The following is a 25428-nucleotide window of genomic DNA, read 5'->3' on the forward strand; positions in this document are numbered from 1 at the left end:
CTGGCCGGGCCCATGCTATGGACAACAAATTGCTGACCGCAATGCACGGGCAATGACTGTGGGGCAGCCGCATGCAGATCACAGTCCCATTCACTTGAATGGGGTCCGCGATCAGCATCCAACAGCACAGCAAAAAAGTAGTGCATGCACTACTTTTTTGCAGTGCGAAGGCACGTACAGTAAACCCACGGAAGGACCCCGTAGTGCTTCTATGGGCTTCCAATCCGTGCCTCCGTTCCGCATCTCCCAGATTGCAGACCCATTCAAGTGAATGGGTCCATGATGCGGGATGCACACGGCCGGTGCCCGTGTATTGCGGACCCGCCGTATGCGGGCTGCAATACGACCACGGCCAGCACACGGTCGTGTGCATGAGCCCTTAGCTGAAGTAATTACCATGGAAAATCTCATCCAGATTATGTCAAGGCCATGTAGAAGCAACGGATTAGCTGTGGATGGAATGTAAAAGGTATGATTAGGGTATGGCCACATACGCAGCCTCAGCATTTTACAGTTTTGCAGCAAACTTTCCTCAACACGTCGCCTAAGAAATCTGCAGTGGAAATTGACCTGGGTGGGGCAGATAATAAATCAATTTATGCTGACGATTTCTACCGCGATTGCCGTCGGTTTCACCCTCTGATTTGCAAAGGGTGCAATGTCTGCCTTATCTGACCATAGTCGTTGGTTGCTTTTCCACTGCAGTATCCGTCGGGAAGAGTTCCCCCAAACTAAACCTCTGGCGGTGCAGGATAGGTTTTCTTCTACATGCATTTGTATGAAATAGCACAGCAGACGTCACTATTTTATACAGAAAGGCAGCACATCTTTTTATGTAATCAGAGATGTGCTTCCAGTAATAAGTAGAATGAATGAGGGAGGGACGACTGCGGTAACAATCGTTCCTCCCCCATTCACTTAGTATCGGACGATGTGAAGGAGCACCGAACAACGAGTTTATTGTCAATCGACACTCGTCCTGCCTGAATGTTGGGCAGTATAATAGGGCCTTTACACTTTAGAACCTGCACATCTAATAGCTGTAGGCCAAACATTTGTTTGGTTGACAGCTATCTCTCCGGACTCCCCATACACATCCACGTTCAGTTTGACCAAACATGTATTTGTATTCAATGGGCAGAAAGCTGCTGGCAGACACCTCTGATAGCTTATATCCGGTGAGATGTGGGTGTATATGCCGTTAACAACAGTCTAAACTCAGTTTTGGTAAAAGCAACGCTCCTATTTATTTTGAGCAAAAAAACTAAATAATAACAAAATAAACTATCTTCATGGGTATTTGCAACTACTTTGGTATCAAGTAGCTCCCCCAGTGTCCAGCTTACACTCTGAACTGAAGATGGATTCCTAGCACATTACACAGGACTCAGGATCACAGCCTTAGGCCTCATGCACACGACCATTGTTGTGTTCCGTTCCGCAAAATGGGGTTCCGTGATCCGTTTCCGTGTGTCTTCCTTTATTTTTGGAGGGTCACCAGACATGAAGGAAAGTTAAAAAAAAAGTCTAAGTCAAGTTTGCCATGCAAATGATAGGAAAAAAAATGGACGCGGGTGACAATCTTGTGTGCCTCCGCGTTTTTTCACGGACCCGTTGACTTGAACCGTTTTCCGTGAAAAAAATAGGACAGGTTATATTTTTTTGACAGACTGGAACCGCGGATAACGGACGAGGATGATAAACGGTGCATTCGCCGAGTTTTCAACGGACCCATTAAAAGTCAATGGGTCCGCAGAAAATCATGAAAATCGGAACAACGGACACGAAATGAAACAACAGTCGTGTGCATGAGGCCCTAAAGGCATACACACATGCACTATACATTTCCAAAACATAAAAGTTACAAATGAAGCATAATAACTCATTACAGAGGCGCTTACAATCTACTTATTAGGCATATAATAAAATAGCCCAGTTATATTAAAGAAACAAAAACACTTAGTCTGTTTACCTGCAGCTCTGCCTCACTTAGGTTAATCAGCTAATTCACACGTCAGTGTTTCACGGACGTGTGCTGTTCGTGTTCTCCACGGACAGCACACGTCCCCATTCATTTGAATGTGTGTATTCACATATCAGTGTTTTAGCACGGTCCGTGGGTCAGTGTTTTTAGCACGGATGCATGCTCTGTTTTGCCTGTGTTCACGGATCCATCACCTCCATTATAGTTTATGGGTCCGTGAAAACCACAGATGCCATCTGTGTTGCATACGTGTTTCACGGATCATTAGGAAGAGATTCTTTGAAAAAAATAATTTTTTAGCTGTTCAGTGTCAGTGAAACACGGCTGCAACATGGACAGCAAAAAACGGACACACGGATCCTTCACGGATGCATCACTGACCACCTGCTCACGGATTTGAGCACAGACACGGACGTGTGAATGAGGCTTAATACAGGCAAGGTGATAATGCTGGGTGTTGGTGTGAACAATGCTTTAGTCTGTCTGCAGAAGTAATAGTGGACAGAGAGGTAGGGTTGCTGGCCAGTAAGGAAATGAAAGCAAAAAGAAAGACATACAGATGCACATACAGAGAAAATAATGACATATTCACCCCTAACAATATCCCAATAGAACAAGAGGATAGGGGAAAAAATATTCACTTTGCTCGATCCTTCTCTCTCCCAACATCATCTGTTGGGGTGCGGGGTCCGGAGCTCCCCACACACCGTACACTGGGTTCAGCCGACAATACACTAATGTACTGACTGAGTCTGATACATTGCGGTAGCCCATTCATGGCATGTAAGACTGCCAGATGTAATAAAATATGCATGGTGATTAGCTGCACTTCTTTTCACTCCCCGCACACAGAGCTAATGTCTTAAGTGTGCCTAAAAATGGCAGCCTCATGTTTATTGTGGCAAAAACTGTTCTGGAAAATTTCTGTGAAAGCTGAACGCAGTATACCGCTGATTTATACTGCCAGTGTTCCTTACCCAGATACAAATTTAACCTGTATGATGCCATATATTATATATATATATATATATATATATATATATATACACAGGCAAATCCCCCCCCCCCCCCCATTATTTTTATTTATTTCCTTAGGCTACTTTCACACTAGCATTTTTGCTGGATCCATCATTGTTCAGCAGAAACAGTTACTGATAATACAACCGCCTGAATCCGTTATGAACGAATCCGGTTGTATTATATTTAACATTGCCAAAACTGATCCGTCATGAACTACATTAAAAGTCAATGGGGCATGGATCTGTTTTCTATTGTGTCAAAGCAAAACAAATCCGTCCCCATTGACTTACATTGTGTGTCAGGATGGATCCGTCTTGCTCCGCACCGCATCGCGGACACAAAACGTAGCTTGCAGCATTATTCTGTCCGCGATGGGGACACAACGGAATGGAACGGAATGCATTCTGGTGCATTCCGTTTCGTTCAGTTCAGTTTTGTCCCCATTGACAATGAATGGGGACAAAACAGAAGTGTTTTTCCCTCGCTATGGAGATCCTATGATGGATCTCAATAGCGGAACGGGAAAGCGCAGGTGTGGAAGTAGCCTTACTATGCCCAGGAGAGAACAGTATGTCCTGAGCATATTACAATTATTCGTTATGTACAAAATACCGGTGCAAGTAACAATGTCATTACTGTGCATGAGGCAAAAGAGGAGCAGACACTACGTACAGTTCACCCCCACCAATCCGTATTATATGCAGTCACATTGCCCCTGCAGATTACCAGGGTGAGACCTCTGTAACACAAGCGAGTTTTCCGTCCAGGTGCGATGCATGAAGCAAGTGCATAGCATCCGGACAGAATCCTGACGCATTCATTTCAATGGGTCTGTGCACATGAGCGTCGTTTTACACGCATCATTTCTGCGTTCAGGAAAAATCGCAGCATGTTTTTATATTCTGCGTTTTTAACGCAGCTCTGACCCCATAGGAGTGATTGGGGCTTCTGTGAAAAACGGATTGCATCCGGATGCAGTGCGTTTTTCACTGATGGTTGCTGGAGATGTAGACTCTTAGGCTGGTTTCACACGGGCGTTGCGGATTGGGGCCGGATGCGTTCAGGGTGCGCTCAGTGAAACTCGCACTATTTTGCAAGCAAGTTCAGTCCGTTTTGTCTGCGATTGCGTTTAGTTGTTCAGTTTTTTCCGCGCGGGTGCAATGCGTTTTGATGCGTTTTTCACGCGCGTGATAAAAAACTGAAGGTTTACAAACAACATCTCCTAGCAACCATCAGTGAAAAACGCATCGCACCCGCACTTGCTTGCGGATGCAATGCGTTTTTCACGCAGCCCCATTCACTTCTATGGGGCCAGGGCTGCGTGAAAAACGCAGAATATAGAACATGCAGCGATTTTCACGCAACGCAGAACTGATGCGTGAAAAACAACGCTCATAGGCCTCTTTCACATGAGCGTGACGGATTAGGTCCGGGTGCGTTCAGGGTGCATTCAGTGAAACTCGCACTACTTTGCAAGCAAGTTCAGTCAGTTTTATCTGTGATTGCGTTTAGTTGTTCAGTTTTTTCCGTGCAGGTGCAATGCGTTTTGATGCGTTTTTCACGCGCGTGATAAAAAAACTGAAGGTTTACAAACAACATCTCTTAGCAACCATCAGTGAAAAACGCATCGCACCCGCACTTGCTTGCGGATGCAATGCGTTATTCACGCAGCCCCATTCACTTCTATGGGGCCAGGGCTGCGTAAAAAACGCAGAATATAGAACATGCTGTGATTTTCACTCAACGCAGAACTAATGTGTGAAAAACAACGCTCATGTACACAGCCCCATTGAAATGAATGGGTCAGGATTCAGTGCGGGTGCTATGCGTTCACGTCACGCATTGCACCCGCGCGGAAAACTCGCTCGTGTGAAAGGGGCCATATACACAGACCCATTGAAATGAATGGGTCAGGATTCAATGCGGGTGCTATGTGTTCACTTCACGCATTGCACCCGCGCGGAAAACTCGCTCGTGTGCAAGGGACCTTATTCTTCAGTTTATTTTTCATGCGTGTGAAAAAACGTGTCAAAAACTGATTGCACCCCGCGCGGGAAAGACTGAATGCAATCGCAGACAAAACTGACTGAACTAGCCTGCAAAACCATCATTTTTTTTTTTTTCCTGAACAGAACCTGGGAGAATCCATAAGGCTGGTGTGAAAGACGCCTATGGCCTCCATCACATATGTCCAGCGATCCAGCTTGGTTCCCCTCTGGCGTAAAGTAGAAAACACTGAAGGGAAGCTGAAGCCAGAACTAAGCCCATAGTTTTCTATGTGTTCGTTCTCATACATTCGTCGCATCAGTTGTGATGCCAGATGCCAAATAGCGCTATCAGTGGATAATGCCGGATCTGTGCACTGAAGTGCAATTCACATAGTCCTCAGCCGGACACAACTGATATATGTGAAGCGGGCCTAAGGGATTGTGCTGATTTCTCTGTTTTTCCACACCAAAATCTGCACGTGTTACTTGTGGAGCAGGTCTCATCTTTTGCATCGCAAAGGGTGAAATCTGCACAGAAAGTTGACATGCTGCAGATTTTCAGATCTGCGTCACGGGTAAGTTTCCATGTTGGGAAAAACAATTTTGGGAGGTTTGGACGACTATCTGATGTGTATGGTTGTTTTCCAACTCCCCCCTCGAAGCCTGGTGCTGGGGAGATAAGGATCAGGAATGGTGGATTCATTTACAGATCCTTTTGTTAGTGGGGAGCAAGCTACTGCCAGAGGAGCATGGTAGTGGCTTTCCCCCCAGTTTACTATACATGCATGCTTGGCCAAGCTGAGCATGCATAGGTATGGGAGGATCAGGAGAGAGATCTGTCTTCAGAACGAGTGTTCAGCTACCTAGCGAGGATAGGCTTTCATTGTGTCAGGTAACCTGTCATCTTGGAGTTATAATGAAATCCCTGTATCAGCACTGCAGGAGCACTGTAGAGCCGTGTGTGCACTGTGGCTTGTGTAATGGACATCTGTCTCTGATAACAGTCACGTCCCTAGAAGAGCAGTCCTGGCAGGGTAATCGCATCTCTTTTCTGTGTGGGGCTAATTGCAGTGTTTGTGGGTACACAATATCCAATGATTGTCATTCTTCCTAATTTCCTTTTCATTCACATTGATGTCTTCACTCTGCATGAAGGAGCTTTTTCTGCTTGTCTGGGCAATAACTAGTCATGAGAAAGGTGACGGCAAGCTCTCCAGAGATAAATGGGCCGGAGGTCTCAGTCCTTTCGCAGTGGCAAGGTTAAACGCATACACTTCCCAATGGAAGAGCACAATGCTGGGGACACCAGGGAGGAGAAATATAGCCTTGTCCGAGGACCCCCATCTCACCGTGCCCCCCCCCCCACCCCTGAAAATTCTCCAGCAGTGAATTTACAGTCATGTCAGAATGTAGAATACCGGACCCTAAATGAATCGGAGTAATTTCTTAACACGTCAGTGTGCTGTCTGTATTCTCCACGGATCCACTTTATTGTATTTGTGTATTCAGACCTCTGTCCGCGGGAGTAACGCATGCGCCATTTTGGTCAATTTTGCAGACAGAATGCGCCCATTTTATTCACTGAAGAAAAGAATACCGCAGCCCTCGGTGTCTTCCTGTAGTCATTGTTCAGGTTTTTCCTTCCTGTAGTCTTTATCAGTACGCTGTGGTATTCTTTTCTTCATGTTGTCTACAAGGGGCGCACAGGCTAGCAGTGATGGCTAACCTCCGGCACTCCAGCTGTGGGGGAACTACAACTCCCAGCATGCTCCATTCATTTTTATGGAGTTCTGAGAACAGCCAAGCAAGTGTGCATCTTGGGAGTCGTAGTTTTACCACAGCTGCAGTGCCGGCGGTTAGCCATCACAGGGTTAGGATCTAAAACCGCAGGAACCGCCACTTTATGGACTGAATAATGTATTTAAAAAAAAAAAACATTAGTCCCGATTCATCTAAATATTTGCCATTCTTCACTGACCCTTTGCATTGAACAGCAATAAAAAGGGTGTAAAAAATAAAAACGGACACTGACTTGTGAGTAAGGTCTAATGCCAAGAAAAATACCCGTCTTACAGCCTCAACTTGGCTTCAAGAATAATTCTTGTTCCAAAAACCTTTTGGCATGTCATTGTGATATGTCAGAAGTTTTGATCAGCGAGGTCTGGGCGCTAAAACGAGGAGACAGAAGCTCTCAGCCTAAGACAAACTCCTAAACTCCGAGACCTTTACTAAGCATGTTGCACCAGAATTAGGGCATTAAATGCACCAAAAAGAACGGTTTTCTCCAGAATTTTCCCCATCAAGAACGCATCGCACTAGAAATGAGTTCTAAATGTCAAAGTGGACGGGGCTATCAAATCGTCGCATATTACACCTCAGTTATCGTCCTTATCAGCAGAAATGGCTCAAATTGTTGCGGACAATTAAGCCAGCTTATGTGGTGGTGTTTTGTGTAAAAAGTCGCATTCATGGCAGAAAGATGCGACTATTTGTCAAAAAGTCGCATTTATGAAAAGAAAACCAACTCATGGGAACTGGTGATGGGTAAGGATTAAAACCGGGAGCATTTATTTGTATCGAATAGGAATGAGCTGAACAACAGGGTTCTGTCAGTAAATTGAAATGAAACAAAACAAAAACGCCCCGAGTCTAAGACAATAGTCACAATTTACCACTGGAAATGTCTCAAATATGCTTCAAATGTCTCAAGTGTGGTCTGGAGGGGGATGGGGGTTGAAATGGCGCATTTAAGTTTTAAAAAGTTGCATTTGGTGTTACAATGTTAAAGGGGTTGCCCGCTTTCTGGCTACTGTTCACCAATGTGTTTGTAAGATGCCTTTATGGCACTTACTAATATAGTCCTTGTGGATATTTTGCACCAATTCCTATATTTCAGAAAGAATTCTCCCTTTTTGGCCAAGTCTTTTGTGCTGTCCACATGAAGGTCCTGTCTGTAAAATGGCTGCTGATGGAGGGTCATGTGACCAGACAAATCCCTTGTTAAAATACAATAAAACTGCACTAAACTTTTCACACGTCCATAGTGCATTGCGGATCCGCAATACACCCGCCCGGCACCCCCATAGATCGCAGCTCATATTTACTTCTATGGGGCTGAGCTGCTCTTAGGCGCCACATGAGCGATGAACGCGACGTCACATGGCCTAAGAAAAGCTGAGAGAAAGCCGCGGTGCTACTGCCAGCGTCAGCGCCTTCTCAAACAGATGATCGGCGGGGTTTCTTGGTGTCGGACCCCTAATGATCAGATTTTTAAAGGAGTTCTCATAGTTGAGGAATCAATTGGTTGTGGGTAGTAAATGAAATGAAATGTCAAAAGAGCAATTACTGCTGCAGTGCTCCCTGCTGGTCTGCAGCGATGACCCTAAATTTATTTTATTATAATTCAGCATGGAAAAACTAGTTACTTTTGTAATTTACTTCCTGTTACAAATATGCTCCAGTTGTGAAATATTCTGGTGACCCCCGGTATTTAATATGTATAATAATATGCATGTCCACCTACAGAGATAGCCATATCTACTGCTAGAAGCTGTGACAGTTACAGGGTGATAGCTGCAGATGAAAGGACCCCCCCCCCTTAAGCTCTGATAGGGAGAGAGCTGCAGCAGAAAAGACACCCCCCTCCCCCCTTTAAGCTCTGATGGGGAGAGAGCTACAGCAGAAAAGACACCCCCCAAGCTCTGAAAGGGAGAGAGCTGCAGCAGAAAGGACGCCCCCCTAAGTGCTGATAGGGAGAGAACTGCAGCAGAAAGGACCCCCCCCCCCCAAGCTCTGAAAGGGAGAGAACTGCAGCAGAAAATGCCCCCCCCAAGCTCTGATAGGGAGAAAGCTGCAGCAGAAACGACCCCCCCCCCCCCCCCGTGCTGATAGGGATAGAGCTGCAGCAGAAAAGATCCCCCCCCCCCCTTAAGCGCTGATGGGGAGAGAGCTGCAGCAGAAAGGACCCCCCCCCCCAAGCTCTGATAGGGAGAGAACTGCAGCAGAAAATACCCCACCCCCCCTAAGCCCTGATAGGGAGAGAACTGCAGCAGAAAAGACCCCCCCCCCCCAAGCTCTGATAGGGAGACAGCTGCAGCAGAAAGGACCCCCCTTCCTAAGTGCTAATAGGGAGAGAGCTGCAGCAGTAAAGACCCCCCCCCCCCCCCTTAAGCGCTAATGGGGAGAGAGCTGCAGCAGAAAGGACCCCCCCAAGCGCTGATAGGGAGAGAGCTGCAGCAGAAAGGACACCCCCCTAAGCTTTGATAGGGAGAGAGCTGCAGCAGAAAGTACCCCCCTCCCCCAGCTCTGATAGGGAGAGAGCTGCAGCAGAAAGGACACCCCCTGAATTGCTAACCTGAAGAAATGAATAGAAGAATTTCTGAAACAAATCAGAAAAAGATTTCCATGTACTGTATCATATCTGATAATATTTTTTATATCAGTAAATTTTAAGAGGTTTGGAGGTTTTAAAGGGGTTAAGGGCCTAAACCTCTTTAAAAGTATTGTCCATCTGCAGAAGAGTCTGTCTGTTGTTTTCGGACATGAAAAAATGGAGTGTATTAATAGACTGTATTTATCAGATCTGCTGAGCTCGTCCTATTTCAGACCCTTTGTCCACTTCCGCTTTCCCTCTGACACAAGCAGAAACTTCCTCCCATGCTGAGACGTAATCAGAACTTTCTTATATTTTAGTTCTTTATTGCTTCATGTCTTGTTTCTACATCGCATTGTTATAATAATAATCTGATTCTGTATATATAAAAAAAAAAAAAAATCCCAGGAAGAATCAAGTGAACTGAATAGTTACAAGATGGACCACGGCACTACGATAGGGCCCATAGCGGGCCAGCAATGGACAGCTTACAGCCTCCTGTTTCAGTGTATGTCTGAAGCCGTCACTAGGGAGCGCTTACAGCATGGTGGGCATTAGTGTTGGGCCTCTTCCAGGGGGCATTTATCAAAGCTTCTATGCCAGTTTTCTGGTATTGAAAAGTTTCATATTTCAAGTTTCATCTTACAAACTCTGGGGGTCATTTATGATGCTGAAATAAGCCTTTATTAGACATATTTCAGGTGCAGACTTCTCCCCGCTCATGCCAAGTCTAAGAAAGTGGGCGGGGAATGGGAGGGGCTTCAATACGGGCACAGCCGGGCAACGGCTGTGTGCATAAGCCCTTAGACTGGCAATGGATACGCCGAAGTAATGTACAGACCGGCGCCTCTTCATAACTTCGTCAGATCCGCCTGTGTAGGGCTTTATTAAGATTTATTAATATATGACGGTATGTTTTTTTATTATCCTTTTCAGTTATAAGGGGTAATTTGGACAACTGAATTTTTTTGCATTTTATATATTTATTTTTTCTTTTTTTCCCCTCAATTTGGAACTTTACAATAAAATAATGTATTAGAACGGCTTCCCTACTTTTATTTTTTTTTATAATTTTGATATATTATGTATAGCCTTAGATTATGGGGTGGCCATGGCAATAGTAATTTTATTTATTTTTTTCAATTTTATTTCACGTTTTTAAATTATTTGTGCATGTATCTTAACATAATATGCCCTCCATTAGGTCATAAAACGTCTTTCGGTGGACATTAACCCGTTTGCTACATGTACAGCGCTGGAGCTATGTGTAAACATGGCGCCCGCTCACACGTGCAGCGGGCATCATAGCCGGCAGGTCTCTGCTGTTTCAAACTAATTACCGCAATAATACCGATCGCGGTAATTAAAGGCTTTAGATGCCATGATGTCACTTGATCATGGCATCTAAAGTGTCAAAAACCCGGAAGCACATCCTACCAGCATCCCCTGCGGCCAATGGGGAAGTCGGTAGTTGCTTTGAAGTTGGAGGAATTGCGTTTTTTTTTTCCAATTCTACCCCATTTGGAATTTTCTTACCTCTTCCCATTACATTGTATGCCATAATTAATGGTGTCATTAGAAAGTACAACTTTTCTCGCAAAAAATAAGCCCTCGTACAGCTATGTTAATGGAAATATAAAAAAGTTATGGCTCAAGGAAGATGGGGAAGAAAAATAAAAATGCAAAAAAAACCTCCGGTAGTGAAAGAGGTAATGTTGATCTTCCCGTTACAGCTGGAAACACCCCCAGTAGTGACATTATTCACTTTACATTCAGGGCGTACAGGTTTAAAGGCCAGGACGTGGTTATTGTCAGATCTTTCCTGGCACAAATAATGGTAACCTGATATCTGTGACCGCGCAGCGTCTGATTTGTCCACAGCATGTTTTTTTTTCTGCTTGCGGTTTTAAAAACCGCAGGACCAGCAGTAAGTGTGATTTTGTTCTATGGCCTGAAATGTTGTTAAATGTGCTATATACACAGAGTACGGTATACTGTTGCACTAATTGGCTGGAAGAATCAGTGCCGTCTCTTGGAACATGTTTGTTCTTGGTGTGGATTCGGAATTCACGTCCAAAGTTCCTATTGAAATGAATAGGATCAAAAATTCTTCAAATTAAACGACACTGAATTTGGGGACAGTTCCCACGTTGCCTTTTTTTTTTCTCAGCACAGAAAAATCTTTTGTGTGAACGCACCATGACTAAGGCCTCATGCACACGACCGTTCCATTTTTTGCAGTCCGCAAATTGCGGATCCGCAAAACACGGAAGTCGCCTGTGTGCCTTCCGCAATTTGCAGAACAGAACAGGCGGCCCATTGTAGAAATGCCTATTCTTGTCCGCAAAACTGAATTTTTTTTGCAGGGCCACGGAACAGAGCAATGGAAGCGACCCCGTTGAAGTGAATGGGTCCGCACCCTAGCCGCAAAAATTGAAGCTCTGATGCGGACCCGAACAACGGTCGTGTGCATGAGGCCAAATGCAGATGAAAAAACTGTGTGAAAGTGACCTAACATTGGTGTGTGTGTGTATATACGGTGTGTGTATGATATATATGCAGATACCTCTGTGAAATAGCATATAATGAAGCAGAATCCAGCAGAAATGAGTTACGTGCCTCTGATTGATTTGGAGACGTAGGGAGATGCAGTATATGCCCATAGACATATGAAAAGATTGAAGTGTACATAAAGCCTTAAACGGGTTATTCCGATTTCAAGAGGAAGGTGGACAACTTAGGGGATCAACTAGTAATAAAAAAGAGATGATTACGTACCTGACGGATCCTGTGCCGCCACTTTGCATCAGTGACCACTACAGCCAATCATTGTCCTCTCAGTGCACCCCTGAAGCCAGCGATTGACTGCAGCAGTCTTGTGCGGTCCATGTGACATAGCCCTCCTGTGAGAGCCGCCTGATTGGTCAGGTAAGTAATCCTCTATTCTTTACTACATGTCGTCCTGTGTGCTCTTGAAATCGGGTAATTAGACAGAGCGCTGTAGTCGGCCCACAAGCTACTCCGATGCAGCTGATCCATGGGGTGTTGGGCCACCGCTGATCAGATACTGATGATCCATCCTGAGAAATAAAATGAAGGCACATTTGTTAAAGCTCTGAGAAAGGCCCTGGGTTTTACCCCTTGTCTGTGTATTCTTTTTTGTGTGTTATTACATGCAGATTCCCAGGAATTCATTGTCTCTGCTGTCTTCCAGTTCCCATACGCTGCACCTTCCCCGCAAGAGCCCGTGAAAACACTGCGCAGCCTGATCAATATACGAAAAGACACATTACGTCTCGTCAGGTAAATATCTCCTACCCGCAGTATAATGGGATTATGAAATGTATTAAAGTAGCTCAGGGCTTGCAGTTGTTTCTCGAGGATTGCGGTTTGAACCCTACAGATTCTCTAATAAAGCTGAATTTAGTCGGTTCTGTATCTTATGGTTATGTTCACACACAGTGGAAATGCTTGCGACTTCTATCCTGGTTCACTAATCTCATCCACACACTGTGTAAGAAAGATCCAGAGTCCCGGATAAGCTGCGCAGTCTGGTCTGCACTGCGTTCCTTATGCCTTGCAAGGCTTTACTTTTATATTATGACCCCTCCTTTTCCCAATACAGTCCTGCCCTTGTCATGTGGGTGCACATAATTCTCTGAAGTCCTTTAGGTGCACATATTTCCATTGAAAGGCGTGAAAATCCACAGAAAGAATTGACTATCTATGGATTTATTGGGGTTGGCAACTTTATCCTATCTCTGACAAATGTGCAAGAAACAGCACTTTCAATCAAAATACTAAAATACTGTGATCTGCACCGCTGCCCCCGCTGAGCTGTGCTGCCCTCTTGTGGTAGTGTATGTCAGCATCCCTGTTTAAACATGCCATTGAGAGGTCACATGCCGTATGCCTTGCTAAACCAACAGCAGGAGAAGGACTGGACAGACAGCGCTGGAGGAAGAGGTGAGCTTGTAATAATTTTTTTTATTGTGATTTTCTTAACTTCTGACAACTCCTTTTTGAAATTAGTGGTGCATTTCTGGCAGGCCATCCAACTGACTATCAAATCTATGCCAGCTATGATCCTACTAGCTAATTCTGACTCCCTGGAGGGTTGTGTAAGGCCGCCTACAGTCTTTTCATTCATTTACCCACAGTCTTCCCTTTAGCAGGCACTGGCCTCTCATTTTGATCCTGTTGGTAGAACTACCTATAGGCTGAGAGATCATTGGTATGCTGTACTGAAGACTGAGAATCCTTTACCCCAACTAAGGGCAGCATATACTAGTCACAGACCCCCTTAGTAAAACACTGGGTCGCTTTCTTTCACTGAACCAGCCGTTTTGCTTGAAGCTTCTATTGAACAGCTGCAGTACTGGGACTGTTCAATGCACAGTGCAAGGTGCAAGCCAAGGACTCCTGATAGTCATGATCTGTAGGGGACTGAACGCTGGGGTCCCCGCCGATCACAAGAAAGAGGGTCTGTACTCTCTATTTGATGGGAGCAGCTGAGATGCATGCATGTCACTCTCAACTTTGTGGGATTGCCAGAGATAGCCGAGCACAAACCATGAGCCCTATAGGTGCTCATGGTCGGCGAAGCCCTACTAGTCATGGCCCCATTGATGTAACAGTTATTCCCTATCCGGTGTTCATGTAATTGTTGGACCCCCGGTAGCCCCCATTCATTTGATTGGCAGATGCCTAGTGGTTGGACCCCCAAAGGCCCCCATTTATATGATTGGCAGGGTCCCACTGGTCAACCTCCCGCCAACTAGACACTTATAAGTCTTCTTCATGGGACAACCCCTTTAATACAAGATTCTAGCAAAACATCTGGGTCAGTAAAAGAAAGTGACCCAGCGTATAGCGAAGTTTGTTTCCAGAAAAAACAAATGACAGATTACCTGCGTATGACGTTGGCACAGTCCTGATATTAGAAGATAATATATTCTATTTTGCCTTTGATTGTCATTACTTTCATTAGATATATTTCCTCATATTGTAATGGTCTTCTTTTTATAGGTGTACAGAGGAAGTGAAGGCCAGTGGAGCTGAAGGCAGCCGGCCCAAAGTACATTATAATGTGGAGTTTACATTTGACTCAGATGCAAGAGTGGCCATTACCATCTATTACCAAGCCACGGAGGACTTTCAGGGGGGTGTTGCCAGGTGAGGATGGGCTGTATGGAAATCTTGCAGCAGTGGGAGGTACTGGTTCCATTCAGTCCTGTTGTCTTTTGTAGTATTATATATCCAGGTCTTGCTGTCTCCATGCAGTGTCACATATATTTACGTGTTTAAAGGGAGTCTGTCACCACAATTTGACATTATAGACCGCTTACATAGCGCTGTAGCATAACTATACACGAGTCAAATGGTACCTTTTGTTGTGTTGTTCTGAAGTTCAACAGAGGCAAAAATCGCTGTTTTATTCATATGTATATCGGGGCGCGCAAGTGCCCAGGGGTGGTGTTCTGGCTGTAGGTGCCCAGGCCGCTCTGCCCTTTTCTTAGATAACTACTCCCAGCCTCTGGCTTGGCCCGCCCTGTAAGCCCCTTGCGTCGTCCAGTGTACTGGCCGAGATCTGGCACCGTGTGCCGGCGGGATCTCGTCTAGTACACTGGATGATGCAAGAGGCTTACAGGGCTGGCCAAGCAACAGGCTGCGGAGGGATTATGTGAGAAGAAGACAGACTGGCCTGGGCACTTACAGCCCGAAAGCTGCCCCTGGGCACTTGCGCGCCCTCATTTACATATGAATAAAACTGTGATTTTTGCCTCTGTTGAACGTCAGAACAACACAACAAAGGTACCATTTGACTCGTGTATAGTTATGCTACAGCGCTATGTAAGCGGTCTATAATGTCAAATTGTGGTGACAGACCCCCTTTAACAGCAGATGGATAAAACACTGGGGCTCATCCCTGTAATATCTTCTGGGTCTATACTGATGGCGTGCCTATGGTAGATGAGGATTGACGACTTTACTGTTTTGTCTTCATTAGTTACATTCCTAAGTCCAGCAGCCTGCAGTCTGAGACTGTGCACTTTAAGAAAGGAGTCAGCCAGCAGTTCTGTCTTCCATCACATAGTGTGGATCCCTCGGAGTGGAGAGAAGAAGAGGTGAGGGAAATGGATGACTGCAAAATCTATGCACAAGTATTTCTATTTAAAGGGGTATTTCCATCTTACAATATGATGGCATGTCTCTGGGATATGCCATTACTTTATCATTAGTGGGGGGGGGGGGGGGGGGGGGGTGACCTCTGGGATCTCAGCTGATGATGAGCCTGAAAGGGCCATAGAGACGTGTCCCCTAACCCACCCACTGGACAAGGGAACTGCAGCACAACTGCTTTCAAGTGAGTGAAGCCAGACATAGCTCCCTGCACATCTGTGAGGTTGGAAGCCCTTCTTTGCAGGGAGAACTGACAGGACGCAGCGCTGCACTAGTACCAACCTGACGTAAAAATTCCAGTAACGTTCCAGCCCCACGTGGCAAGTTTTAGTAGTGGTATGACATCTATGGTGTTATTTGTGTACAACAGTATTCACAGTGCCCTGTGATTCGGAAGCTAAGGCTACTTTCACACCTGCGTTAGGTGTGGATCCGTCTGGTATCTGCACAGACGGATCCGCACCGATAATGCAAACGCTTGTATCCGTTCAGATGTGTCAGTGAAAACGGATCCGTCCCCATTGACTTACATTGTAAGTCAGGACGGATCCGTTTGGCTCCGCATCGTCAGGCGCGTTTTGGTGTCCGCCTCCAGAGCGGAATGGAAGCTGAACGGAGGCAAACTGATGCATTCTGAACGGATCCTTATCCATTCAGAATGCATTGGGGCTGAACTGATCCGTTTTGGGCCGCTTGTGAGAGCCCTGAAACTGATCTCACAAGCGGACCCAGAAACGCCAGTGTGAAAGTGGCCTAAGGCGCTGGTAGCTCAAAACTACCTTTGCTTACTTGTTATTTAAAGGGCTTATCCAACATTTTTTTTTTTTTTTTTAAAGCATCTGGAGTCATGCGCAAACCTTTATTTTAAAGGGGTTGTTCATCTTGGATGGGGCCTTTCAAGCAGACCCCCCCCCCCCCCCCCCCCCCCACGTAGCTGGACCTGTGGAGGGAAGCCTACTTACCTGCTCCCCGCCACTGGTTCATGGCTTCTTTGCTCCCTTTCTGCCTCGCTCCTCTCCCTTCTTGTCAACAACTGGTTTGACACTGCTCCAGCCAATGCTTTGCCGCATAAGTGACCTGCTCACCTTGCGTCACGTCAATGGGTCACGTGACACAAAGGGGACAAGTTACTGCTACAACCAGTCATTGGCTGTAGCAGCATCAAATCTGATGTTGATAAGCTGACAGCAGAGCGGGGGAGTGAAGGAGCTGGAATCCACTGACTGGGAGCAGGTAAGTATGCTTCCCTCCACAGGTCTTGCCAGACGGGGGGAGGTCTGCTGAAAGGCCCCGAAGATAAACAACCTTTTTAACTATATCGGTGCAAAAACGCTGCTTTCCAGTGTACTTTTCAACATTTTTCTCCTTTTTGTGCTCCCATTATCTGGAGAACCTGTCTCTTTCCTTTCTGTGGATGGGTAGCAGCAGCACATGTGACCATCTAGCACCTGCATCTCCCAGGAGTGCACTACAGTCAGTTCTTGTTAACCCTTACCTCTCATTCATATAAAATAGTCCCTCACACAGCCCCGTCGATTCCACTATTAGCACTATGGTCTGTAATTCAATGTCCTTCTCCACTGCCTAGAGAGAAATATAGTTATATATTTCAATGAATTTAGAAGTAGGGAGGAATGAATGAAAGGTGTCTGGGGCACTTCCCTATGAGACCACTACTCCAGCACTGAAATGCCCTATTTATTGCGTAGGAATACATTTCATGGGATTTCCCCTTTAAAAGCTTTACATTATTAGAGCTGAATTATTTTTTATAATATTTGATAAGTTATGTTTCTCGCCCATTTTTCTTGGGGGACACAGACCTTGGGTATAGCTCAGCTCCCTAGGAGGCGTGACACTAAGTAAAACTGTTAAGCCCCTCCTCCATCAGCTATACCCTCAGCCTGGAGATAGAGGCTACCAGTTTTAGCTTAGTGTCCAAGGAGGCAAGACACCCCCTGCTACTGCAGGGCTGTTTTCTCCTTGTTTTAATTTTTTCTCTAATTTGTTATTTTATTTTTGTTTTTTCCTAGGGATACCAGAGACGCATTGGACCTCTCTGCTCTCCCGGGGTTGAGCTGCGCCAGTGTCAACTTATTTGCACTGCTGCCTCCCCCACAGAAGCAATAGGAGGATCTGGGCAGCACTGGCTCCCCTACATCCCGCCAGCTAGGGGGTCGCCCGCACGCCAAGCCCCTCTTCCAGCTTCCTGCCACTGCGGTGCCAGTGGCTGAAGGGGCGACCCTGCTGGAAGGAACTGAGGGCGAAGACAGGTAAGATGGCTATTTCCAGCCCATACCCTGTCCCTATTTGCATGGTTTTGGGGGGGCACCCGTGGTTGCATTGAGCACGTCGCTCTGTCCCTCTCTTGAAGATCTCCCCATCTGCGGCTGCTTCTGCTCCCCCCCCCCACTGTCTTAGGGCCCACTGGCATTACTCTCTGAGAAGCGGTGCCATCATCCTTCTCCCTCCCCGCCACCGCCGCTCCGTGCCGTGATCGGGGGGCGGGGCTTAGGCCCGACATCGACGGTTCGGGCTCGGCGGGGGACATGGTGACAGTGGAGGTTCGGTGAGGTCACCCACCTGATATCGCCACGCATTGGGCCTGCGGGCCTTTATTTTACGGCAGTTCGTTCTGTGGCTCACGCTCCTGCATAGGCCTGAGAGCTCTCGGCAGCAGGGGGCGTGTTTTTTTTCGCACGCGCGCGCGCGTCATTGGGGGCGGAGTTTACGTTCTCCTTCACAGGAGACAGTCAAGCGTGTAGGGGGCGGAGCTTCTTCCCGCGCCTCTGCTGAGTTTTTTGCCGCGTTTCCTCACTCCGGTCTGGAAGCTGAGCCACGTGGGAGACTCCCGGTGCATGGATCGTGTTTCTGGACGCACGCTCTGCTATTGTTGCCTTCTGCAGCTGTTGATCTGGTCTTCACTCCTGACGTTCTTCTGAGGCACTGGTAGGACAGTTAACACTCTCCTAACCCTCCTGGTCATAGCTGCTGCAACCCCTTGTGGTCTCTGTATCAGGGTGCGACCACTTTTTCAACATGTCAGATCCCACGGGTGCCCCCAAACCCTGGTACCATGCCTGTACCTCCTGCAAGGTACTTTTTCCGAGTGGGCAATCTGAGCCGCATTGCCTTGCATGTCAGGCCCCGGTGCAGGGCCCGCTTCCCGCTACGCCCCCCGTTGCCTCTGAACCCCCTGACTGGGCTAAGTCTCTGTCTCAGGCGGTGGAGAGCCTTACGCACGTAGTGGGCCGTCTCGTGGATAGACCGCCTCTCCCGCAGGCTGCCGCAATCCCTGTCGCGCCCGCTGGGAATTCCGTTTCTGCCGCCCCCACTGATTCCCTGCCTCCCAGTGAATCTTCCAGGGCCCGGCATACTCAGAAACGTCCGAGGATTGAGCGCACATCTTCTCCTGATGTTTCGCTCTCTCCGCCACGCGTGCGAGCTCAGTCAAGCCTATCCTCTCAAAGGGATACGCCTTCTGAGGGAGAGCTGGCGGATTCGGACGTGGACATGGACTCAGAGCTTCCGTCAAAATTGTCATCCGCGGTGGGGCATCTTATCGCTAGCATCCGCGATACCTTTCAGATACATGATGACCCCCCCAGCTCTGAGCAGGCCGGCGTGTCCTTTCTCCGGCCCAGACAGGCCTCCAAGGTTTTTCCCATACATGCCGATTTTTCTTCTGTGGTATCCAAGGCTTGGACTCGGCCTAACGTCCGCTTTATTACGCCTAAAAAGCTGGACATTTGCTATCCCTTTCCAGCGGATTCTGTGACCACGTGGACATCCCCACCCAAGGTTGATCCTCCCGTGGCTCGCCTGTCCAAGAGCACTGCTATTCCTGTACAGGACGGATCTTCCCTCCAGTCTGCTGAGGACCGTCGTACGGAATCCCTCTCTAAGGCCATATTCACTGCCTCTGGTTCGGCCCTTAGACCGGTCTTTGCCTCCGCCTGGGTTGGTAAAGCGGTCTCTGAATGGGGTTTGCAACTGGAGCAGGAGTTAGGGTCGGACGTCCCTGTTCAGGACCTCCGCTCCTTAGCCCAGCTAATTATCCAGGCCGGAAAATTTATCTGTGAGGCCTCCCTTGATGCGGGTGCCCTCATTGCCTGTTCCTCGGCCCTGGCAGTTTCTGTCAGGAGGGAACTCTGGCTGAAGGTTTGGGCGGCGGACGCCGCTTCCAAACGTTCTTTGGCCGGCCTACCATTCACGGGTTCCCGCTTGTTCGGGACCCGTCTGGACGAACTTATATCAGAGGCCACGGGTGGGAAGAGTACTCACCTCCCCCAGTCCAGGCAAAAGGGCGCCCCCCGTGGTCGCGCTGGTTCGTCCCGGTTTCGGTCCTTTCGTAAACCCACCGGGTCTAGACCAGCGGCCGGTTCTTCTTCCTCCGGCCCAGCCCAGGATAGACGCAAGAAGCCGTTTTTTCGGGCGCAACCTACCTGGCGCAAGGCCCAGCCTGCGCGGGCTTCCACAGGCCAGCAGCCCTCTGCCTGAAGGTGCGCCCCCACCCACCCGGGTGGGGGGCCGCCTTCTCCTGTTCAGGAACGTTTGGCGGGCCCACATCTCAGACGCATGGGCGCTCGAGATTGTATCTTGCGGGTACAAGATCGAATTTGCGTCCATTCCGCCAGACCGTTTCTTCCGTTCACGTCCTCCGCGGGATCCCGTACGGGCGGCCGCCTTTCTCGCGGCCATTCGCTCGCTAATAGACAAGGGTGTCGTCACCCCTGTGCCTCCGACGGAAAGGTTCAGGGGGTTCTATTCGAACCTCTTTGTGGTCCCCAAGAAGGAAGGCTCGGTGCGGCCGATCTTGGACCTAAAGCGCCTGAACCGGTTTCTCCGTCTGCAGAGATTTCGGATGGAGTCTCTCCGGTCCGCAGTGGCCTCCCTGGAGAAGGGGGATTTCATGGCTTCAATCGACGTTCAGGATGCATACCTCCACGTTCCGGTTGCTCCATGTCATCACCGCTTCCTGCGCTTCGCGGTGGGGGACGATCACTTCCAATTCGTCGCCCTTCCCTTTGGTCTGGCAACGGCTCCTCGGGTGTTCACCAAGGTCCTGGCCCCTGTCTTGGCTCTTCTACGTTCAAGAAGTGTTTTTCTTCTTCCGTACTTGGACGACATCTTGGTCAAGGCACCCTCCTTTCTCAGGCATCCGGCAGCGTGGATCTCACTCTGGAGACCCTGACGCGTTTTGGTTGGATTATCAACCACCCCAAGTCTTCCCTTACTCCCTCCAGACGGCTGATCTTCCTGGGGATGCTCCTGGATACGGAACTGGCGGAGGTCCGCCTTCCGTCGGACAAGCGCCTGGCCCTTCGCGGGTCGGTTCGCAGTCTTCTCCGTCATCACCGTCCTTCCCTCAGATCCAGCATGCGGTTGCTGGGAAAGATGGTTGCCTGTTTCGAAGCTGTGCCATTCGCACAGTTCCGATCCCGCGCTTTTCAGAGGGCGATTCTGTCGGCCTGGGACAAATCACCGAGGAGTCTGGACAGGACCTTCCTTCTGCCTCCCCTGGCTCGGGCTTCCCTCAGCTGGTGGTTGCATATCCCTCTGAGGGGGAGGTCCTTCCTTCCACTGAACTGGCTGGTGATTACCACCGATGCCAGCTTACGGGGGTGGGGGGGGGGGGTTTCCCTCCCCGATCCGTCCAGGGTGTTTGGTCTCTGTCGGAGTCCAGACTTCCGATCAACATTCTGGAACTGAGGGCAGTTCTTTTGTCCCTCAGACACTGGACCCATCTACTGAAGGGCCACCCTGTTCGGATCCAATCGGACAATGCCACGGCTGTGGCGTACATAAACCATCAGGGAGGCACCCGCAGCGCTGCGGCGATGCAAGAGGTGTCCCTCATTCTCCTCTGGGCAGAGACGCACGTGCCAGCCTTGTCTGCAATTTAAATCCCGGGGGTGGACAACTGGGCGGCGGATTTCCTCAGCCGGTCCACCATCGACCCGGGAGAATGGTCGCTGCACCCAGAGGTGTTCGAGGCCCTTTGTCTTCGCTGGGGTCGCCCCGACGTAGACCTCATGGCCTCCAAATTCAACCACAAGGTTCCCCTATACCTGGCCAGGGCACGGGACCCGCAGGCATACGGCGCCGACGCGCTCGTCCTTCCGTGGCGCGAATTCTCCCTTCTGTACGTCTTTCCTCCTCTCCCCCTCCTGCCACGGGTTCTTCGGAGGATCGCGGCAGAGGGCGTTCCCGCGATTCTAATCGCCCCGGATTGGCCCCGTCGGTCCTGGTACGCCGACCTAATGTTGCTGTTGGCAGACGCACCGTGGCCACTGCCCTCCAGGGAAGACCTTCTCTCTCAGGGTCCGATCTTCCACGAGCATTTAGGCTCGCTACGTTTGACGGCGTGGCTGTTGAGACCGCCGTCTTAACGCGACGGGGTTTCTCCGCGGACGTAGTCCGCACCATGATTCGTGCTCGTAAGCCCGTGTCCTCTAGAATCTACTATCGGGTTTGGAGATCCTATCTGGGTTTTGTGAGTCCCGGAGCATCCCACCTCTCCGGTTTTCTCTTCCCACAATCCTGTCCTTCCTCCAGTCGGGTCTGGACCTGGGGCTGGGCCTCAGTTCTCTGAAGGGACAGATTTCGGCGCTGTCTATTCTTCTCCAGCGTCCCTTGGCCTCTCTGGGGCCGATTAAGACTTTTTGCAAGGGGTGGCTCACTCTGTTCCGCCGTACCGCCCTCCGGTTCCTTCCTGGGACCTGAATATGGTGCTCTCGGCGCTCCAGTCTGCCCCCTTTGAGCCTTTGCGGGAGGTCTCCCTTCGCCTTCTGTCCTGTAAGGTCATCTTTCTTGTGGCCATCACGTCTCTCCGACGGGTGTCGGAGTTGGCGGCTCTTTCTTGCTCCGAACCTTTCCTGGTCTTCCACCAGGATAAGGTTGTGCTTCGGCCTGTCCCGTCCTTCCTGCCAATGGTGGTCTCCGCCTTTCACATCAATGAGGACATCGTCCTTCCGTCGCTCTGTCCCTCTCCTTCCCACCCCAGAGAACGGGAACTGCACCGTCTGGATGTGGTCAGGGCGTTGAGGATTTACTTGGAGGTCACCGGATCTTTTCGGCGCACGGATTCCCTGTTTGTGGTTCCGGAGGGTTCGCGCAAGGGTTTGGCGGTCTCCAAGGTGGCCATTGCCCGTTTCATTAAACTGGCGGTGTCTGAGGCTTATCGAGCCAAGGGCAGGGCTCCGCCTTTCGGCGTCACTGCTCATTCCACCAGGGCAGTCGGAGCTTCATGGGCGCAGAGGCATCGGGCCTCGGCTGAGCAGTTGTGCAAAGCAGCCACTTGGTCTTCTCTGCACACTTTCACCAGGTTCTATAGAGTGCATACGCATGCATCAGCGGATGCTGCTTTGGGCCGCCTGGTCTTGCAGGCTGCGGTTTCCTGATGCTCAGGTGGTGTTCCGCCTTGGGTTGTGGTCCCTCCCTTCTTGGACTGCTCTTGAACGTCCCAAGGTCTGTGTCCCCCAAGGAAAATGGGCGAGAAAAGGAGATTTTTGTATAACTTACCAGTTAAATCTCTTTCTCGCTCTTCCTTGGGGGACACAGCACCCACCCTTCTGTGTTTGGTTATGGGGTTATGGTCTGGCGCCCCGTTGGGTTGCTGGCTGTTGTTTACGTTGTTGGTTGTTATCCTTTCACTACTTGGACACGCAACTGGTAGCCTCTATCTCCAGGCTGAGGGTATAGCTGATGGAGGAGGGGCTTAACAGTTTTACTTAGTGTCACGCCTCCTAGGGAGCTGAGCTATACCCAAGGTCTGTGTCCCCCAAGGAAGAGCGAGAAAGAGATTTAACTGGTAAGTTATACAAAAATCTCCTTTTTGGAACTTTTTTTCAAAGACTTCGTTTTACATATTTTGTGCTCCTTTAATCCACAGCTGTATTCAGAATTCTGCTGTCTGCCGCTGTGTTAACAGACGATTAAGGGTCCATTCACACGTCCGTAGTGCATTGCAGATCTGCAAATTGCGGATCCGCAATACACTCGGCTGGCACCCCCATAGAAATGCCTATTCTTGTCCGCAATTGTGGAGAAAAATAGGACATGTTCTATTTGTTTCCGGAGTCGCGGACCGGAAGATCGCGGGGCTCTCCAGAAATGTGGATGTGGACAGCACACTGTGTGCTGTCCGCATCCATTCCTGCCCAATAGAGAATGAATGGGTCCGCACCCGTTTTGCAATTTGCGGAACGGATGCAGACCCATTTTACGGACGTGTGAATAAAGCCTAAAGGGTTGTCTACGTTCAGGGGCCTTTCGGTCTGACTCCTCCATGTCGCCAATCCTGCAGCTGCAAGCCTACTTACCTGCACCCCACTACTGCGTTCAGATTCCTTTGGTCCCGCCGCTGTCACTGACACAATGCTGTCCATGGGGTCGCATGTGCCGCTGCAGCAGTAATGCATTGTGTCATCCTAGCATCACATGGGGGTCAAACAACCTGTACCCCTTCCAATAATAACAGTGAGCAGCGGCAGCGCTAGTTCAACCCTTTGGGCCGGTCACCCTCAGGATCAGTGGAGTTCCCAGATGTTGGCCCCGCTCATATCATAAAGTAATGACATTTCCTAAAGATGTGCCATGATGGAAATATCCCTTTTAATTGAGTTTACACTTAAGAAGTGAAGTTCACTGACTTACGTATGGATGCTCCATTAACGCTCTTTTTTCAGTTGACCTTTGATCTTGATCGAGAAGTATATCCCATGGTTGTCCATGCAGTGGTGGACGAAGGTGAAGGTAAGAAACAGATGTGTCAATCTCATAATTTGATGACTGAAATATTGGCACAAGACTGATGCCACAGATCGGAGGAAACGCCTTCCCATCTCTTATGACAAGCATTGTCTCATTTCATTCAATGTATTTTTCGGAACGTTTGCTAATATTAATACATTGATTAATGCCCTCATGTACTGCATGCATGGTATAGACCATGATTGGACACTTTTATGGTTGGTTACCTTTACATTAGGACATCTGTGCTGTCTGAACAAGTGGCTGCAATGTCACATTTTAAATAACCCCTCAAATGAGTGACTGGATAAGGACTGAGTGAACTGAGCCCATCAGATCCGCTGAATGGCAGAGCAGTTTCACATATGCAAGATTTAGACAATCTGTTTCCCTTGGTGGGCACCTGTTGGTGACACTCAAGACTGTTGCAGATGTCTGTCAAAAAATCTGCTGCATTGTATATACTTGGTTATTGTTCAGACGCAGTCCAAGAGATCGGCCAGTGATTGTGTGGCTGTGGCGGACACCTCCACATAATAACATATTATACAGAGATATATTTGTAATAAGCAGTGGTGTCATCTAGAGCATCAAGCCAAGACTCCATTTTGTTTAGGGGTATCGGAGTACAGGGGGCTGAATACAAATGCATGCCACACTTTTCAGATTTTTATTTAAAAATTTCGAAAACCATGTATCATCATTTTCATTTCACTTCACACATACTTGCTACTTTACTTTTAGGTTTGTGGGTGTAACATGAAAAAATTAAAAGTTCAAGGGGTATGGATACCTTTTCAAGACACTATATATCTGGGAATATGACTTGAGGCAGTGGTTTAGCCACTTGTCTAACTAGATTTCCAGGGCTTAGCATCACTTGATGAAAAAAACAATAAGCAAACAAAGATAAATCCCCCAGACCTGTCATACGTTTTAGGGGAGGGGGTCGTACATGGGCAGATGTCACACTTGCCCTTGTCGCCATTCACTGGCTGTGCCGCTGAAGTGAAGTTAACACATTTCTTGTCCTTTGCAGAACATCTTGGGCACTGCCACGTATTAATGGCAACGTTTGAAAGGGTGAGTATAAACAGTCTAGATCTTAGTCTTTATCAGTAGAGCAT

At 48.4% G+C, this 25428-nt stretch overlaps 1 protein-coding gene across 3 annotated transcripts in view; it reads left to right on the forward strand.

Annotated features, from left to right (window-relative positions):
* Positions 1-25428, forward strand: part of RNF157 (ring finger protein 157) — a 128199-nt gene that overhangs the window by 69899 nt on the left and 32872 nt on the right. For all 3 annotated transcript variants that reach the window (XM_044297999.1, XM_044297998.1, XM_044298000.1), the window contains 5 exons: positions 12579-12667; positions 14393-14539; positions 15375-15492; positions 24238-24304; positions 25341-25384. In XM_044297999.1, the coding sequence (XP_044153934.1) occupies positions 12579-12667; positions 14393-14539; positions 15375-15492; positions 24238-24304; positions 25341-25384 (465 nt within the window). The remainder of the gene's footprint in view (positions 1-12578; positions 12668-14392; positions 14540-15374; positions 15493-24237; positions 24305-25340; positions 25385-25428) is intronic.

This window comes from Bufo gargarizans, chromosome 6 (assembly GCF_014858855.1).
Source record: "Bufo gargarizans isolate SCDJY-AF-19 chromosome 6, ASM1485885v1, whole genome shotgun sequence".
Classification (NCBI taxonomy): Eukaryota; Metazoa; Chordata; class Amphibia; order Anura; family Bufonidae; genus Bufo; species Bufo gargarizans.